This window comes from Nomascus leucogenys, chromosome 15 (genome assembly GCF_006542625.1).
Source record: "Nomascus leucogenys isolate Asia chromosome 15, Asia_NLE_v1, whole genome shotgun sequence".
NCBI lineage: Eukaryota > Metazoa > Chordata > Mammalia > Primates > Hylobatidae > Nomascus > Nomascus leucogenys.
The window spans coordinates 31,725,124-31,744,346 of record NC_044395.1 but is presented as its reverse complement, the minus strand read 5'-3'; the positions used below and the strand labels follow the sequence as shown (position 1 = coordinate 31,744,346).

Sequence of the window (19,223 nt, the reverse complement as noted above, 5' to 3'; positions counted from 1 at the left end):
AGGCCAGGCACGGTGGCTCATGCCTATAATCCCTTCACTTTGGGAGGCCAAGGCAGGCAGATCATTTGAGGTCAGGAGTTCAAGACCAGCCTGGCCAACATTGTGAAACTGGTGTATTCTCTACTAAAAATACAAAAAAATAAAAAAATTAGCTGGGTGTGGTGGCAGGTGCCTGTAATCCAAGCTACTCAGGAGGCTGAGGCAGGAGAATCACTTGAACCCAGGAGGTGGAGGTTGCAGTGAGCCAAGATCATGCCACTGCACTCCAGCCTGGGGGACAGAGTGAGAGTCCATCTCAAAAAAGAAAAAAAAAGAAAAGAAAAAGAAAAACATTAGAAATGTGGTAGTCACTAGGATTACTCTCAAATATTCTGTAACTCACCTTTTGTGTACAAGGTATGGTTTCACTTACCTGCCCACTTGCAGTAAGATGTGACCACGCGGTTTGCTTGGCCAATAAAATGTAAATAGAAGTGATGTATAGAAACTTTGGGAGCCAGTATCTACTTTTTCACATGTTCTCTTTTCCCTCAACACCAGTAAGATGTATGGTCAAAAAGCAATGTGACTACTTAAGAGAATTCTTACATAAGGTAACTGTAACCACAGCTCAAGAACTAGAAACAATTTTTACTAAGAAGTACTTGTACATCACAAAGCTATACTTTTAAGAATATATATATATATATTCCTCCCAAGACTGGTATTCTTTTTATTTTAAAAGATAACAGTTTTAGAATAGTCTTTGCTGTATTTCCTGCAACCCTTGCTATTAATATTTAAATGTATTTAAAAGTGACTTTGATATGTAATTTTTAAAACATAATGAAGCACTAACATTCAAATAAATGATATTTATTATCTGACAGAAAAGTAAAGATTAAAATTATTTAAATATACTGTCTGGATGTTCTCATAATGAAACACAGAAATATTATTTGCAAGAAGAAATGCTACCCTTTGATTTTGTTATCTTCTAATGACTGTTTCTGGTTCTGCTGTTAGAGGAGACAGGTGAAAATCATGCCCACATTATCACATTTCTGGGTATTCTCCCACTTCTTTAATGATAACATCATAGGACATCACTGGGGGAGGAGGTGACAAGAGTGCAAATATAAGAAATATCTTCAGCTACATGTTAGAAACCAATGAAGACTAACACCCTTGCTTACATATCTCCTTCCTCTTTCCCTGTATATTTTCAGTGCAATTGACTGCAGGAAGAATTGGCTCTCTGCTAGACCCAGAAGTAACAGTTAGCAACTACTGACTGATTTAGAAAGAGAGTCAGAAGAAATAGAATTCCTTTTATTCCACAAAGAGTCATAAAAATGTGTAAAGGTAAATATATTTCAGTATTTGAGGTAAATATCAGATTTCTGTGTAGAGAATCATCTTTGTTTGGGCTGCTATAACAAAATATCTTGGACTGGGTAATTTGTAAATAATAGAAATTTATTGCTCACAGTTATGGAGGCTGGGAAATCCAAGATCAAAGCAACAGCAGATTTGGTATCTGATGGGAGCCTGTTCCTCCTAGGTGGTGCCTTCTATATGTCCTCATATAATGGAAGGGGTGAACAAGCTCTATTGGTCCTCTTTTACAGGGGCACTAATCTGATTCATGAGGGCTCCATCCTCAAGACCTAATCACCTTCCAAAGCCCTATCTTTTAATAATATCACCATAGGGATTAAGTTTCAATATATGAATTTGAAGGAACATTAAATGATCTGTATTACTCAGGGCTCTCCAGAGAAACAGAATCAACAGGGTATAAATAGATATTTAAGAGGATATTTGTTATGGGAATTTCCTCACCTAATTATGGAGGCCAAGAAGTCCCATGTTATGCTGTCTGCAAGTTGGAAAACCAGGAAAGCTGGTGGTGTAATTCAGCCTGAGTCTGAAGACCTTGGAACATGGTGTGCTGCTGGTATGAATTCTGAAGTCAAAAGGTCCCAAAGCTAGGAGTTCTGATTTTCCAGAGCAGAAGATGGATGGCCCACCACCAGAAGACAGCAAGTTCACGCTTCTTTGCCTTTTTGTTCTATTTGAGTCCTCAAGGGATTGGATGATGCCTGCCCACATTGATGAGGGCTATCTTCTTACTCAGTCTATTGATTCAAATGCTAATCTTTTCCTGAAACACCCTCACAAATACACCCAGAAATAATGTTTTACCAGCTATCTGGGTATCATTTAATCTACCAACTTGACTAGTATTTTTTCCTTTAAATTTACTAAATTACAAAGCATCTATTTAACAAGTAGGGCAAAAATGTATAACTAATACTATATATTTAACATATTTGCCAATATTTATCAAACATAATGGGTAAAATGGAAAAAAATCTTTATCCTATATTCACTCTCATGGAATAGATTCAGATACCTTAGAAATCATCTAGAAGGCTAGATTTCTGTTGGAACTTGAAATATTTTCAGGGGAACTGCGAGGTCAGAACTGTTTTTACAATAATAGTGAAACATTATGTATCTCTGCTGCTATGCTTGACATTTTCATCGATGGTGCAGTAGCAATGGCAGCTATGGTGGGCAGAATTCTAGGAATGCCCCAAGGTCACTGCTCCCTGGCCTGCACACTTTGAAGAGCCCCCTAACCTTGAGTGTGGAGGAAATCTGTGAATATGATGGTATATCACTCCCATGCCTAGTTTACTCATCAGTTGACTGTGAGTTAATGAAAAAGGAGATTATTCGTTGGGCCTGATCTAATCAAGTGAACCCTTAAAAGGAACTGGCTTCTTCCTGTTATAAAAGAGATTTGAGGCACAAGGGAGCTTAGATGTGTTAGGAAGTTCTCTGCTGTTAGCTTAAAAGATGGAGGATAAGAATGTGGGCAATATCTAATTGCTGAGTGGCCCCAGCTGATATCCAGCAAAGAAATGAGGACCTCAGTCTTACAACTACAAGGAAATGTATCCTGCATCAACTCTAAGAGGACTCTAAGCTCCAAATGAGAATGCAGCCTGGCTGACATCTTGATTTATGCCTGCAAGACCCTTAGCATGCAGCACCCAGCCTCCTGACTTATCAGACTTTTAGCTAATAAATGGGTGTTATTTTTAAGCCACTAAATTTGTAGTAGTTTGTTACACAACAATGAAAAGCAATGCAGTGGCTAAAACAACAGCTGGCAAGTTGACACAAATCAAGGGTGGGGCACCAAACTGCTTTAGTAATCATCTATTCTTCACATGCATGCATTCACTGGAAAAGATTCCAGTTTCATTTAAGAATCTCCTGGATGAAGGAGTAAAATTTATTCTTTTTATTAAATCTTAAACCTTCAGTACTAGTCATTTCAATATTTTGAACAATGAAATAATATACTGTAAAACACTGCTGCATTGAGGTATTAATAATGGCTGTTTCAAGGAAAATAATTTTGTGATTGAGTTATGATCTAAACTAGCTGTTTTTTTTTTCATGGAAGACCATTTTTACTTGAAAGAATAACAAACTAATGTTATTCAGACTTTGATATTTGGCAGAAATTTTTCCTAAAAATGAATGAAATGAGCTTATCACTTCCAGGGAAACAACTGACCTTATTTGTGGCCAATGATAAAATTCAAGCGTTCCTGCAAAAATTAGAATCTTGGATAACTTAAATTCTCTACTATAAGTTTGACAACCTCTCCATACATAAAGACTTTTTCTTGGCCAGGCAAGGTGGCTCATTCTTGTAATGTCAGCACTTTAGGAGGCTAGGGTGGGAGGATCACTTGAGCACAGGAGTTTGAGACTACAGCAAGGTATGATCAAGCCACTGCACTCCAGCTTGGGTGACAGAGAAAGACCCTGTCTCTAAAAAGACTTTTTCTTATGAGATCAGTGGTGTATTAATAAATGTGATTTTAAAAAATATTGTATAAGGAAATGTATCAATATTTGGAAGATCTTCATAGCTTAGTGAACCAATATTTTCTAAATGACCAATGTATGATGTTATGAAATTATGTGCGAGCAAAAGATACATTCAAAGTGCTAGAAAACCAATGCATTTTAATGTAAATGAGTATGAAATATTCATTGATCTCGTTCCAAATTCCAAATTTTAACTATCCTTTAAGAAACTACTACTTGTGGAATGTTAGTTTAGTATAAAAGAATATTCACAAGCATCTATTAAAATCTTCTTCATTTTTTAGCTTCTCAATTTTTAAACTACATATCTGTGTGAGGCTGGATATTCTCCATATACTTCAATCCAAACAACGTATTGCAAGAGATGGAACGCAGAAGCACATAGAGGATCCAGTTTTCTTCTGTTAAGGCAGACAGGAAAGGGACTTAACAAAAATGTAAAACAATGCCATTCTTCTGATCAATTTTTTTTTGCCTTTTAGAAATATAATTATTTTCATAAAAATATTTTATTTATTTTACCAAGAATGGTCTTATTATGCTTATTTTAAGATAGATAAGTAAATAAATATTTCAAAAATTTCTCAGTTTTAATTTTGATTACAATAAATGTTGATAGAAATAACCTACAGAAACAAAATTCTTTTGGAGTCTTCAGGAATTTATTTTATTTTATTTTATTTTTTTTGAGACAGAGTCTTGTTCTGTTACCCAGGTTGGAGTGCAGTGGCGCAATCTCGGCTCACTGCAACCTCTGCTTCCCAGTTGCAAGCTATTCTTCTGCCTCAGCCTCCCGAGTGGCTGGAATTACAGGTGTACGCCACTGTGCCCAGCTAATTTTTGTATTTTTAGTAGAGACGGAGTTTCACCTTATTGGCCAGGCTGGTCTCAAACTCCTGACCTCATGATCTGCCCACCTCAGCCTCCCAAAGTGCTGGGATTACAGGCGTGAGCCACTGTGCCTGGTAGTAATTTTTTTAAGTATAAAAATAATTTTTTAAAGCATAAAGTATAAAAAGGTCACCAAAAAGTTTGGGAAATGGCATATAGGATAAAATTAGGAAACCCTGTCTCAGAAAGTTTTGGGTCTTCCCCTTACCTGTTTTTATGCCACCTGCCAGCCAACTGCTAAGCCAATGCCCCACATTAAAAAAAAAATCATTACTACACTATGGATATCAATTACTCTTTTGATTAGAGTAGCCTAAATTGCCATAAAAATAGCCTCACACAGTTTAATGTGTAATGCCTCAAACACAACAAAGGTTATTTCTTGCTTATTTAACAACTGCAGACATTATTCCACTCTGTGATTCAGGATCCTAGGGTCCTACTCTTGGAAAGTTTTGCCATCCTTGTTGTTTTATTGTTATCTGCATCCAGCTGGCAAAAGGTAAAAGTACTCTCACTTCTTTAAAACTTTGCCCTGAAGACGCACACATTACTTCTTCGCACATTTTATTGGTGAGAATTAGTCACATGACCACACCTCGATGGTAGCCACTTCTTAGCTATGGAAGGGAAAAATAGATTTTGGTGGATATCTGGCTATCACTGTGATATGGTATATAGAGACTGGCTCAGAATTGGATTTTGGTATGAATCTTGGTTCTACCACTTACCATCTCTGTGTTTTTGTGTAAGTTATTTAATCTGTGAGGTTCTTTCTTCTTTATTGTATGCTTGATACAATAAATAAAGTCCGTATCTGTCTTTTCTTCCTACTCTTTGCCTCATTTTTCGTATATAGTAGTGAAAAGGAAACACAAAACCTCTATTTCATGGGGTTTACATGTCAACGGGAGCTTCCATGTTTGAGATCGGTGTTAAACTTGATTCAAACACAATTTCGTAGTTTGTGGAAGCCCGAAGTTTCCTCAAGGGTTCTAAAAATTCTTGGGAGGATCACATACTCATGATCTCATCTGCTTTCTAGATTCATCTTCCTACATGTGTTGACTTTTTATTCACCATATTGTTATGGAAGCTCAATTCAGCCATTTCATACATTTCCACCAAAACAACTCACCAGACCGAGCACTTGTGGGTAATGGAGACTTTCCTGAAGACCTTGGTAAGAGTGATAATGCTCATTGCAGAGCAAGAAACTCTGTAACCATAGTGGTCACTTTGGCTTTCAAAATCTTTTTATTAGCTACACTGTCATCTTGGGTTCCTGTTAGGATTTTTTCCCCCACCCAGTGGTCAGCATCCCACCTTACCATTTGGATGTTTTCCCATCCAGTGGCCAGACTCCCATCTCCCACCGTTTGGATATTTCATGAGAATTTACTTTCATTTCCTTTTATAATTTAGAGCAGTTCAGCTTTTTAAAGTTCCCACTCCAAAATCTTAAATTGCTCAGCAAATAAAAGGACTCTCCTTCTAATTCTCAAACAGTATACTTTTAAGGGGAGGTTATGATTATTAAGTGCAAACAAAAAAAATCTGTATATGTTTAGGTACCCTAGGATCTTGGGTCAAAGCACTGCTGAGGTGATGAACGACTACAGCAAAAACTTCCAGAGGGCAGGAACTGTGTCCCCAGGGCCTAGTTGGGTACTTGGCAAATTGTGTTAGATTGGTGCAAAAGTAATTACAGTTCTTGCCAAAAAACCGCAATTACGTTTGCACCAACCTAATAACACGTAGTAAATATTTTTAGAAGGGAATTACTGAATTGAGAAAGTGTTTGACGAATGTTCGGATGAATGACCAGCAATTTAGTAGTTTATAGTTAATGCCATGGGGTAGAAAATGACAAAGACTGTTTTCATATCTGTATTTTCACAGAATTTGGTTGCGGTTGTTACAAAATAAACTAAAAAGTATCATTGTAAATTTTAGCTATTTTACAAATATGGTTGTGTTCGGGTAATGACTGCAATAAAAAAACTGCTGGTTAAATTTTTCTAAACTTAATAATAGGAGAAAAAACGATGTTGGGAAATGCAGCAGCACAGAAAGGAGCAGAAGGCGACTGAGAAAGTAAATTAACATTGTATTGAATTCCTATTCTTTATAAGCCTCTCTAAAAAGCGATTTTTAAATAGTAATCTTTTACAATCCGCACTACACCCCTGGTTGTGAGATAGTATTTCCCCCTCTTAACAGATGTGTACCTTGACGCTGACAGACTGTTTTGCTACCAGGTGCACGTGGAGAGGGAGCACTGGAACCCAGCTCCCCTAAATCTAGATCACGCTGCTGTACTTGAAGGCTAGATGTCTCTCTTCTGATTATGCGTGATAAGAAATGAGTAAGAAGAAGAAAAGACATGTTTGAGAGCCAACATAAACTTGTCCCAACCCCTTACAATCGATGACCGCAGGGAGCCGCTGAAGAGCTCCGAGGCGGTCGATCACATCCGCGAGCTTTGCGTGCGCGTGCCCCGAGAGGGCAACGCCACCGCGCGCCGCCAGCGACGCCGCCGTAGCGCTCCGTCGCCATAGCGACTACCCCTGGCAACCGCGAAGCTCTGGGTCCTGCGGTCGGGCTACGGGTTTGAGCAAAGCTCCTCTCTTCCCTTCACTTCCCTCCGGACTGGTTTCTTCTTCCCTCCCCCTTCCCCCAACTTCCCTCCACCCCTTCCAATTATGGCGAACGGGACTGCGGACGTTCGGAAGCTCTTCATTTTCACTACTACCCAGAATTACTTCGGGCTGATGTCTGAACTCTGGAATCAGCCACCGTTGTGCAACTGTCTTGAAATCAACAACTTCTTGGATGACGGCAACCGGATGCTCCTCAGGGTGCAGCGATCCGACGCCGGAATCTCCTTTTCCAACACGGTACGGTTCCTTGCACTCCTGCCTGACCCCTGACCACTCTTCAAGTCCCCAGGCCCAGCCAGAGGGATGTCGGGTCACACTCTTTAGTTTTACCAACCGGATCCTTTTCAGGAACCCAAGGCTGTCTCCACTTCTCCTGCATTATTGGCTTAGCTGCGTTGGCCTCGTGCTTAAGCATGTAGTTGCCAAGCTTTGCATCCTACCTGACCGAAGCAGGTTTCCCTTCCATACATCTGGATAGAAGCAATTAGATTGTATTTTATTTTAAATTTTTATACGGAGTTTCGTTCTGTCGCTTAGGCTGGATGGAGTGTAGTGGCGCGATCTCTGCTCACTGCATCCTCCGCCTCCTGGGTTCAAGCGATTCTCGTGCCTCAGCCTCCCGAGTAGCAGGCACGCGCCACCACGCCTGGCTAATTTTTCTATTTTCAGTAGAGACCGGGGTTTCACCACGTTGGCCAGGCTGGTCTCCATCTCCTGACCTCAAGTGATCCGCCCTCCTCGGCCTCCCAAAGTGCTGGGATTGCAAGCATGAGCCACCGCGCTCGGCCTATATTCTACTTTTTAAGAAAGACTACGATACGTTATAACTAAAAAGAAAACATTTTCTTATTTTTAGTTTTTTTCTCTCCCCTTTTTGAGTTTTTTATTTTGGGGGGGGCAAATTCTGGTCTATCTTTTTTGGTTCAGGCTCTGATTTTAACATTGCCCAAGGGAAAGATTAGTTAGGAATTTAAATTTTTGTGAAATGATACATTTCAAAATAAAGTTTGAATTCCTTTTTGGTGTACATCATGTGATATACTGATTTATTAATTGCACTGCTCCCTCCACTGGCAGGATTGCTTAAAAAATGGGTTGCATTTGCAATCAGGGCTTATATATATAAGCCTAAAAGAAAAACACGGAAGAAAATTGCCTGACACATTAAAGGGGACTCAGTAAATAGATTTAAGTTAATAAAACAAAGACATATTTTAAACCTCTTCCTCTTGTGTTCACCCTTATCCCTAGGTCTAGCAGAGTTTTTGAAACTCAGCAAAAACATTCAGTGCCTTTTTTTTTTTTTTTTTAGACGCAGTTTCGCTCGTATTGCCCAGGCTGGAGTGCAATGGCACAATCTTGGCTCACTGCAACCTCTGCCTCCCGGGTTCAAGCGATTCTCCTGCCTCAGCCTCCAAAGTAGCTGGGATTACAGAGCATGTGCCACCACACCCGGCTAATTTTTTGTAATTAGTAGAAATGGGGTTTCACCATGTTGGTCAGGCTGGTCTCGAACACCTGACCTCAGGTGATCCACCCGCCTTGGCCTCCCAAAGTGCTGGGATTACAGGCGTGCACCACCACACCTGGCTTCAGTGCATTTTTATAGGATGGTTGAATCATTCACCCCATTCACTATCTTTATTCTTAGGTTTAATTCGATTGTATTTAATAAACATTTACTTTGAACTCAGTACATGCAAGGCACTTTGCCAGGCTTGATGGGTTTACAAAGATATAAAAAGGATGGATAATCATAGCTAACATTTATTTTCACTTTAGACTGTGTCAAGCACTGTTCTAAGTACTTTATATGTATTCGTTCATTTAATAACCATAACAACACTGTAAGATAGGAACTATTCTTATTCTTATTTTATGGCTGAGGAAAGTAAGGGACAAAAGTTACAACCTAAATGTTAACTTTTCTTTTTCTCCAATAGGTAGTGTAATTCAGGGTAGAGCCCCCTGCTTTCTGCCTTTCCTAGACTCACTCCAGTGGCTTAGGATGACATACACTCAGCAAATGATAAAATCAGGACACACTGTTGTAATTGCCACTGAAAGTTTGGATAGAATGCGGTAGGAAAGATGGAAAGGGGTTTGGATTCGTGAAAGTGTATCTTGGCTTGGGTATTTGAATGTTGAAGGCAGAACTTTTTTTTTTTTTAAGTTAAAGCTATTACTAGTAAAGCCCAACGATGTATCTGTTATTTTTCGTTGTACACTTCACTACAGGTTTTTAGTCATATTTGAAAATATTTTGTTATGTCTTCAGTTGTACTTTAGATGCCTGCTAGTTAGCATGATTCAGTAAGTTAATAAGTCAGCAAATATTTATTGACTACCTACTAGTACTGGGGACAAAGCTATGAACACAGAGTCCGTATCTTAAAGGAGTAACATTGGAATGGACAAAGGTAGGCTAAACGCATGCTACAGATATATGTAACATAATTTTGGGTATTGATAAGTGCCATTAATGTTATAGTAGTGACGGGGTGGTGTGGGGAACTAAAGATATATATGGTGGGAGATAATACCTCTCTGAATTAGTTATCTTTGAAGCGAGATTTGAATGATGAGTTGCAGGCAGACATAATCTGGGGGAAGAGTGTTCTAAGCAAAAGAAACTGTAAGTACCAAGGCCCTGAGCTGGGTTTTAACTTAGTTTCCAGGGGCAAGAAAAAAAATCCAGAGTGATTGCTGAAGTTTATGGCATGAAGGAACATTGTGGTAGATGAGAAGCGAGAATAAGGCACAGGCTGATCATTTAGGACATTGTATAGCATTTAAATTGAAATAGGAAGTTATTGGTAATCTTAAGCAAGAGAGTGCTGTGATCTGCTTTATGCTTTAGGACAGAGGTTGGCAAACGTTTTCTGTAACAGGTCAGATAATATTGCAGGCAACAAGGGCTCCATTGCAGCTACAACTTGGCCTTTGTAGTGTAAAAGCAGACATGTAATACTTTGTAATAATACATGTAATTGAATGGGAATGGGTATGTTCTAATAAAACTTTATTTATGGACACTGACATGTGGATTTCATATACGTTTCATGTGTCATGAAATATAATAAGCGTTTGAGCAGTAACAGAAAGTTTCAGCTCCTTTCCAGCGGCCAAAAATGTGATTATTTGGATAGAAAAAAGAGGCATGAGACCCATAGCTGTTCTTCATACACAGCAGTGACCTTGTTTGAAAGCTTTTTAATGTGTAGACTTCTTTTCCTGAAAAAAGAAATGAGAATAACTGAAAATTTGTGTTTAACGCAAAAACTTCCTTTGATAGTATACTTCTCAGCTAATGAACTAATTACTATGAACTGACCTATTTTAAACAAGGTTGCTGTAGTGAATTCCAACTGAGTTCATCTGGTTCCGATTTAAAATAATCTAGCTATATGATAATTTGACAAAGTTTTATGATCAACTCTTTACGGAAAAATTTTCAGTTAAGATAAAGTTAATTTTAGGAGATAGGCAACTTAAGTTCATTTTGGTAGTTTTGAGTGCATGTATAATTTTAAAATTAGGTAAGAGGGTAATTAACATTTTGTTATAGACTTTCTGTGTTACTAGAGAAGTACACTATTCATTGTGTACCTGGAGCATACAGCTCTCATCTGTACTATTACTGATTCTGGCTAGAATGGACTCTGGCTGGAACGGAATCTGGCTGGAATGGAATCTGACTGGAATGGAATAGTTAGCAGTCAACAATGTACATATTGTTTTATGTTTATAAATAACTTATCAAAGTGACTTTATGATCTAGTGTAAGTGGGAATAAGTTTTTAAACTGAAGTATTCTTAAGGAAAGAAGATATAAATTGGTTTTAATATATTTATTTTTAAAGTAACTATTTTTTTCCAAGAGGTGTAATTATAGTGATAGAACTTTGTCTACATTTTTTTCGAATACTAAATTTTATGAAATAACGTTAAAAATCATTTATCACTTTAGATTGAGTTTGGTGACACAAAAGATAAAGTGCTGGTGTTTTTCAAGCTGCGACCTGAAGTAATTACTGATGAAAATCTACACGATAACATTCTTGTTTCGTCTATGTTAGAGTCACCTATTAGTTCTCTTTACCAAGCAGTACGGCAAGTATTCGCACCAATGTTGTTAAAGGTGAGAAAAGTAGCTGTCATTTTTTTTTTAACTGAGGTATTTGGATAAGTGTTTTCGTATAAACATAAATATCTATTTTTTACTGTTAATGTTATTAGTGTTTTAATTTTAATTAAAATATCTTTTCTTAACTTTTTAAATTTAAATTTAATGTAATTTGTAAGAAAATAGAGAAATTGGAGAAAGATATAAAATGCAATCCACATCAACTCTTAACATTTCTACATTAAATGCTTTTCATAGTTTTAACTGTTGGGAGGACTTTTTATTCTTCTTATGAAGTGGAGGTAGTGGCAGGCTTTAAGAAAAATGGGTTTTTGGACAGTGTTTTGGGAAGCCAATTTGATTAGCAAAATTTTGATCAATCTTGGTTGCTCTTGTTTGTTTTTATTTAGGATCAGGAATGGAGCAGAAACTTTGATCCCAAACTTCAGAATCTTTTGAGTGAACTAGAAGCTGGGTTGGGTATAGTTCTACGAAGATCAGACACTAACTTAAAATTGAAATTTAAGGAAGATGACACACGAGGTATATAACCATAGCTTAATAAAAGAAAGTACAAAATGATTGTCTCATTAGTACATTAGTAAATGAACATATTTCTTCATAGATTTCTTCAAATACTTTTGGAATTTCTCTGAGCATAGGTTTTAAAAAAATGAGTAGGTTTATGTGGATGTGGAGAAGAGGAAAATATAATTGTTAATAATGTGCAATCTAGCTTGAGCCTCCAGAGTAGCTAGAACTACAGGTGCATACCACTATCTGCTGGATAATTTATTTCAGTTCTTGTAGAGATGGGGTCTTGCTCTGTTACCCAGGCTGGTGTCAAACTACTGGCCTCAAGGGATCCTGATTACTAGGCCTCCCAAAGTGCCGAGGCAGTAGTTATGTTCTATAAAGTCACTGTAAACACTGAATTAGTGAATATTGAACCTTTGTTCCTAGGAGCAATACAGGGTTAGGTTCGTTTGAGCCAGTGGTCACAACATCTCATCAACTGATCAATACATAACCTTATTATTTTTTTTCTGTTTAAAGACACTTTAATTCATATATATTGTTGATTCATTAACATTGACTTCATGGCTAACAGCACTGTAACTCATGCCTGAATGAAGCTTATCTAACACATGTATTTTTTCTGTAAGGCACATTACAACCTTATTGTGCTTTGGAACACTAGACAGCCATTTAGCACTTTTTTGGGGGCCATTTTAAACAGTGAATCACTAACAAAAAGCACACAGATCTGAAAAATGTGGCACTAAGTAGACTGCAGGAAGGACACTTTGTTTATAGTATGAAATAGGAAACAATAAGGAAGTGTCACCTGTTTGATCTCAGCTAGGAGCATATGTGTTAGATGACTCAAATATTTTGCTGCTCTGCTGTTTTGTATTCATTTTTTTTCCTCTGATATTCTATACCATTTGTTTCCCCTCTTGACTTTTATAGGTATCCTTACACCAAGCGATGAGTTCCAGTTTTGGATAGAACAAGCTCACCATGGAAATAAACAGACTAATAAAGAAAGAGCCAATTATTTTAAAGAATTATTTGAAACAATTGCAAGAGTATGTGTTTCATACATGGTTATATATTGGGCTTCTTTTTTTTTGAGACGGAGTCTCGCTCTGTCGCCCAGGCTGGAGTGCAGTGGCGCAATCTCGGCTCACTGCAAGCTCCGCCTCCCGGGTTCACGCCATTCTCCTGCCTCAGCCTCTCCGAGTAGCTGGGACCACAGGCGCCCGCCACCACGCCCGGCTAATTTTTTTGTATTTTTAGTAGAGACGGGGGTTTCACCGTGGTCTCGATCTCCTGACCTTGTGATCCGCCCGCCTCGGCCTCCCAAAGTGCTGGGATTACAAGCGTGAGCCACCGCGCCCGGCTTTGGGCTTCTTATAAAAGTACTTTAGGATTCAATTTTTACAGCCTCTCCTCTGTTTTAAAATTTACTTGATGATTGTGAACAAAATAGATTTTTTATATGTAGAAAAGTTTAAGTTGTATATGTAAAATGAATTGAGAAATCCAAAACTTAGTTAAATTCTAATCACTATAAAATATTTTTCTCAAAAACGAAATTATGCCTGGGCATGATGGCTCCCACCTGTAATCCCAGCACTTTGGGAGGCCGAGATGGGCGGATCACTTGAGGTCAGGAGTTCGAGACCAGCCTGGCCAACACGGTGAAACCCCGTCTCTACTAAAAATACAAAAATTAGCTGGGCGTGGTGGTGAGTGCCTGTAATCCCAGCTACTCGGGAGGCTGAGGCAGGATAATTGCCTGAACCTGAGAGGTGGAGGTTGCAGTGAGCAGAGATCGTGCCATTGCACTCCAGCCTGGGCAATAGTGCGAGACTCCATCTCAAGAAAATAACAAAAAACAAAAAAACCCCAAAATTACTTTTCTGCAGGTACATAGTGAAAAACAAATATGGCAGGTTTATCTATGTACAGGTAATATGTTCTTTTGAATGGATGTTCACTTTGTTCAAATTAGCATTTTGAAGTAATCTGAAATATTAAAAGTCTTAGTTTTATGCTTATTTAATTGATTATTCCTTTATGTGTCTACATTGAAATTGAGTGACCATTTTAAGTGTGAACATAAAAAGTCTATTCTTTTCAAAACAAATATATATTAATTTTCTACTCATTTCCACTATTATTTCAATAATATTTTAATAGAGTGTTTTAAATGGTTTTAAGCTTTTTTTGATAACAATGATGAAATAGAGCATGATAAATCTTGATTGTGGTTGTGTTATTCTTAAACATAATATTATGAATTAATAATGAATGAATAAAGACATGTGAACTACAGTGGGTAGTGTATATGTGGAGTTGAGATCACCTTTATTGAGTAAATTTTAAAAAATCAAAATTTAAAGAAAATTAGGCCAATTGTGTAAATGAATGAGTAGACTTTTTACAATTTTTATATTCTGTCTTTTCATGACATTTATGTTTGGGGGGAAATTATAGGGTATTTGCATATGGAAGTAGTTATAAGCTGTTAGAAAAAGGAGGAGAAAATGATATGGCAAATATTAGAATTGTGGCAGTTGAAAAGGCCTGGGAACATTTTGATTATATTACCCAAGGTACAAATATAATTATGTTTAAAAATTAATGCATTTTTGTTCTAGGAGTTTCATAACTTGGACAGTCTATCCTTACCAGAAGTTGTTGACTTGGTGGAGACTACTCAGGATGTTGTAGATGATGTGTGGAGACAAACGGAACATGATCATTATCCTGAGTCACGAATGTTGCATCTCTTAGACATCATAGGTACTAGTAAAATAATGAACTTTTGGAATTTCGAAAACCTGTCTTATTTTGTTTTCTTTTTATCCTTTAAGTCCTTACTTAAAATGCTCCTTTATGTAATACTGTAATTGAAAGTAACTCTTAAAGCAAATCATGTAGAATTATTTAAATAGATATTTGTATATAGTTGGGTAGTATAAATCATATGTGTCAAGTTCTTTGAACCATTAATATAACCAAATTTACATAGATTTTTAGTATTTATATATATATGTAGGCTATTTTGAAATAAACTGAAAAATTATTTAAAATATATAGGCTTATTTGTTAATATTAAATATTTTGACCTAGAAAATACCCTTGTCATTATTTTCTTAAGGAAATATCAGATAAGTATATAAAGTTACATGTACAAATATATTTATTGCAGCATTGTTTGTGATGAGCAGAAGTAAATAGCAATTAGGAATTGTTTACATAATGCAGTATCCATACAGTAGGCTCTGCAGCCTTGAGGAAATTGTATATATATTTCTTTTTTTTAAATATATATACATTTTTGTTATACTTTAAGTTCTAGGGTGCATGTGCACAACGTGCAGGTTTGTTACATATGTATACATGTGCCATATTTCTATACTTAAAAGGTGTAATGGTATATTGAAAATTGAAATATGCAAAAATGCAAAGCAGTATGTGTGCGTGCTGTTAAAAATATTTGTTACTGAGAGTGGTAGTCTCAGGATGTGCATGTACTTCATAGATCCTTAGTTGGCTAATTGGTGTATTTTTAGAATATTGTCATAAGCATGTATTTTATAATTATTCTATAAAAATACATTTATTTCCCTTAAACTCTTTGCTTTATGTTTTATTAGGTGGTTCATTTGGAAGGTTTGTTCAGAAAAAGTTGGGAACTTTGAACCTGTGGGAAGATTCTTATTATCTTGTGAAAGAAAGTCTGAAAGCTGGTATTTCAGTTTGTGAACAGTGGGTGATAGTCTGTAATCACCTAACAGGTCAGGTGTGGCAGCGCTATGTTCCTCATCCATGGAAAAATGAAAAATATTTTCCAGAAACACTTGACAAACTTGGCAAACGCCTTGAAGAGGTATCAATTTGATTATCTAGATCTTTGTCTTTAAATGTAAAGTATGTCTTGACTTGTTTGTAAATGTATTTTATAATCAATAAGCACTATACATCTGCTGCAAGTTAGTTTTGTGAGAGAATAGGAATTAAAGTTCTTGTTGGGCCAGTTTCCACATCCTTTCTTTTTATTTGGTGTGAGACTGGTCAACTTGATAGTTGTGAGCTTATATTTTGTTTTTTATTGTAAAAAGGTAATCAGCCCACTTGACCATGTATGGAAGCTTTCAGGGAGTCTGTTGGCTGTTGCAATTGTTTTTAAGTTGGGACAACTTTTTAAGTGGTATTCAGTGGAAATATTTGAAACAATTGCTTAATTTATACAAGTTATGAGTTTCAGTAAAGAACATATATTTAGCTTACAGGGACAGGCAAAATGAGATTACTTAAAGATTGCAAAACTGACCATTCCTGCCTTGCTTAGAAGAACTATAGTTCTTTATTAGTGACTTAAAAAAAAAAAAAACAAAACTTTTTAAAAAAATGAAATATTTCAAACATATTAAAAAGTAAAATAGTATAATGAATGTCCATGTATCCACCATTTAATTTTAATAGTCATTGACATTTTTCAGTTCTTTTCTCATCTTTGTCTTCCTTGTCTTTCCCTTAACCTTTTTTTTTTAAACTGGAATATTTATAAAGCAGAGATATTTTATACTTCCACCCTTAAAACATAACCACAGTGCCATTATCACAGCCAAAAAAATGACAATAATTTCTTAATATCATTTTATATCTAGCCAGTATGTATTTATCCTGATTTTCTCAGAAATTTGTAAATAGTTGGTTTACTTGAATGAGGTTGCAAACAAGGTGCACCCATTGTATTTGGTTGATAGGTCTCCTGAGACATTTTTAATTTAAAAGTTTCCCCTTTTTTTATGCCATATGGCATTTCTCACCTTGCTATATCAGGACGTATGTGGTATCAGGTTTTCCCATTTTTAGTGATGTTAAGTTTGATCTGTGAGGGTTCAGGTATGACCAGTCTGATGAATTTATTATAATGCTCTCCAACTTTTAAAAAATACTTTTAGCAGTCATTAATCATGAAGAGTTACAAAATGGTGATTTTCTAATTCTGGTGTTCTTTCTGCTTTTATTAGTCTTGACTTTTCTATAAGAAGAATTTTTTCTTCAACTTTTTGTTACTTTGAAATATAGTTTGCATAGAAACGGCAGTATAGATAATTGCTTATTTCTTTTTATCGCTTTTTAGAACAATGAACATTAAGTAGATTAGGGTCATAGTAAGTTCCAGTGACAACCAATGAAATGTTTTTTGATAGTGTCATTATGAACCCATGAATTTTTGTATTTTATGTGGTTCAGTCCATTTTAGTTATTATTATTATTATACTCAATTTGTTCAGTTTTTGGGCAGAGAGTGCCCCTTCAAGTTGCCTCCTATGCCATTTTGACATGACTTCAGTGTTTCTTTCTTTCCTTTTTTTTTTGAGATGGAATCTCGATGTGTTGCCCAGGTTAGAGTACGGTGAGGTGATCTTGGCTCACTGCAACCTCTGCCTCCCAGGATCAAGCAGTTCTCCTGCTTCAGCCTCCTGAGTAGCTGGGACTACAGGTGCACGCCACCACACCTGGCTAATTTTTGTATTTTTAGTAGAGATGGAGTTTCGTCATGTTGGCCAGGCTGGTCTTGAACTCCTGACCCCAGGTCATCCGCCCACCTCGGCCTCTCAAAGTGCTGTGATTACAGGCGTGAGCCACTGCACGTGGCCAACTTCAGTATTTCTTTGATAGCTTTCAAACCCCCCAAAATATTCCAGCCCAGCCCATGTTGTACATTTTATGTCTCATACCTGGAATTAGTAATTTTTTTCAAGGAGCCTGGTTCTTTTTGGGGGCTATTTAACAACAATCTGTAGGGGAAGTGCTGTTACTTAGTTATCAATGCTGTTAGGTATACTCAGTAGACAGAACTGCTAATAGGTAAATTTTTAGCAAGAGAAAAATAAATCATGAGTTTATACTGAGATTTACAACTCAAATAGAAGGAATTGTTTTCATTTAACCTTTTTGATTACCTTTTGATTGTTGGTGGAAATTTTTAGCTCAAAATACAATGTGTTTCCCAGCTGTTTGTAAATAATAAAAAATAGGGCTGTTAATATGTCATTTCATTATTAGAAGGGCAATTTAATGCAGAATAATGAAAATCAGAAGTTATTACTATATTAAGGGTAGGCTCTAAAAATTTACTTAAATGAGCTGTAAATATAGTTTAAACAGTTTTTTAAACTGTGTTAAACTTTAAACATAGTTTAAAAATATTTAGGTCTTACATATTCACTAGATTTGAGCACACTTATTAATGTTAGTGTGATGAAACAGTTACGTTTTTGAGCATCACTTTGTTGTCAGGTGGCAATTCTCTGGACTAGAGTTTCAGTTTTATTTATTTATTTTTTTTAGAGAACCTAATTTAAAGAAATTCTTGCCCAATATATCTAGATTTTAGACCTATTTATGCAAATGGTTTGATTTAAGTAAATTCTGTTTTTTTAATACTTCATTTTAGGTCTTGGCTATTAGAACAATTCATGAGAAGCTTCTCTATTTTTTACCTGCCAGTGAAGAGAAAATCATATGCTTCACTCGAGTATTTGAACCTTTTACTGGCCTGAATCCTGTGCAATATAATCCATATACTGAGGTTGTATATATATTTGTTTATGTCTGTATAGTTTCCTGTTTATGTTGTTCTTTTTAAAGACAGATTTAAAACATACTAAAGTCTAACAATGTTGTTAATGTGTGTAGCCCTTGTGGAAAGCTGCAGTGTCTCAATATGAAAAGATTATTGCACCTGCGGAACAAAACATAGCAGGAAAATTGAAAAATTATATTTCAGAAATTCAAGACAGTCCGCAGCAGGTAAAACATTGAGATATTTCACTTTTAATATTTCTCTTAAGCTAATATATATATAAAAATATATATATATTTACTGAGTTGATCCGTTGGGATGAACATATACTTATTTTATTTTATATTAGCTTCTTCAAGCATTCCTGAAATATAAAGAGTTGGTAAAGCGTCCAACTATAAGCAAAGAATTGATGTTAGAAAGAGAAACTTTACTGGCAAGACTTGCGGACTCAATTAAAGGTAAAAGTTTATGAGATTACAGTGTTTGCTTGAGAGAATATTTTTGTATATTACTTTTTTCTTTGTTACAT

The 19,223-nt window shown here is 36.3% G+C and overlaps 1 protein-coding gene across 3 annotated transcripts in view; it reads left to right on the top strand.

Annotated features, from left to right (window-relative positions):
• Positions 1-7,348: 7,348 nt before the first annotated feature.
• The window catches only part of DYNC2H1 (dynein cytoplasmic 2 heavy chain 1), a 380,957-nt gene continuing 369,082 nt past the window's right edge, over positions 7,349-19,223 (top strand). For 2 of the 3 annotated variants that reach the window (XM_030828784.1, XM_030828782.1), the window contains exons 1-9: positions 7,349-7,688; positions 11,422-11,592; positions 11,988-12,120; positions 13,051-13,169; positions 14,748-14,892; positions 15,750-15,982; positions 18,563-18,697; positions 18,805-18,918; positions 19,041-19,152. In XM_030828784.1, the coding sequence (XP_030684644.1) occupies positions 7,494-7,688; positions 11,422-11,592; positions 11,988-12,120; positions 13,051-13,169; positions 14,748-14,892; positions 15,750-15,982; positions 18,563-18,697; positions 18,805-18,918; positions 19,041-19,152 (1,357 nt within the window). In that variant the 5' untranslated portion in view covers positions 7,349-7,493. The remainder of the gene's footprint in view (positions 7,689-11,421; positions 11,593-11,987; positions 12,121-13,050; positions 13,170-14,747; positions 14,893-15,749; positions 15,983-18,562; positions 18,698-18,804; positions 18,919-19,040; positions 19,153-19,223) is intronic. The other variant, XM_030828783.1, reaches the window with a different exon arrangement.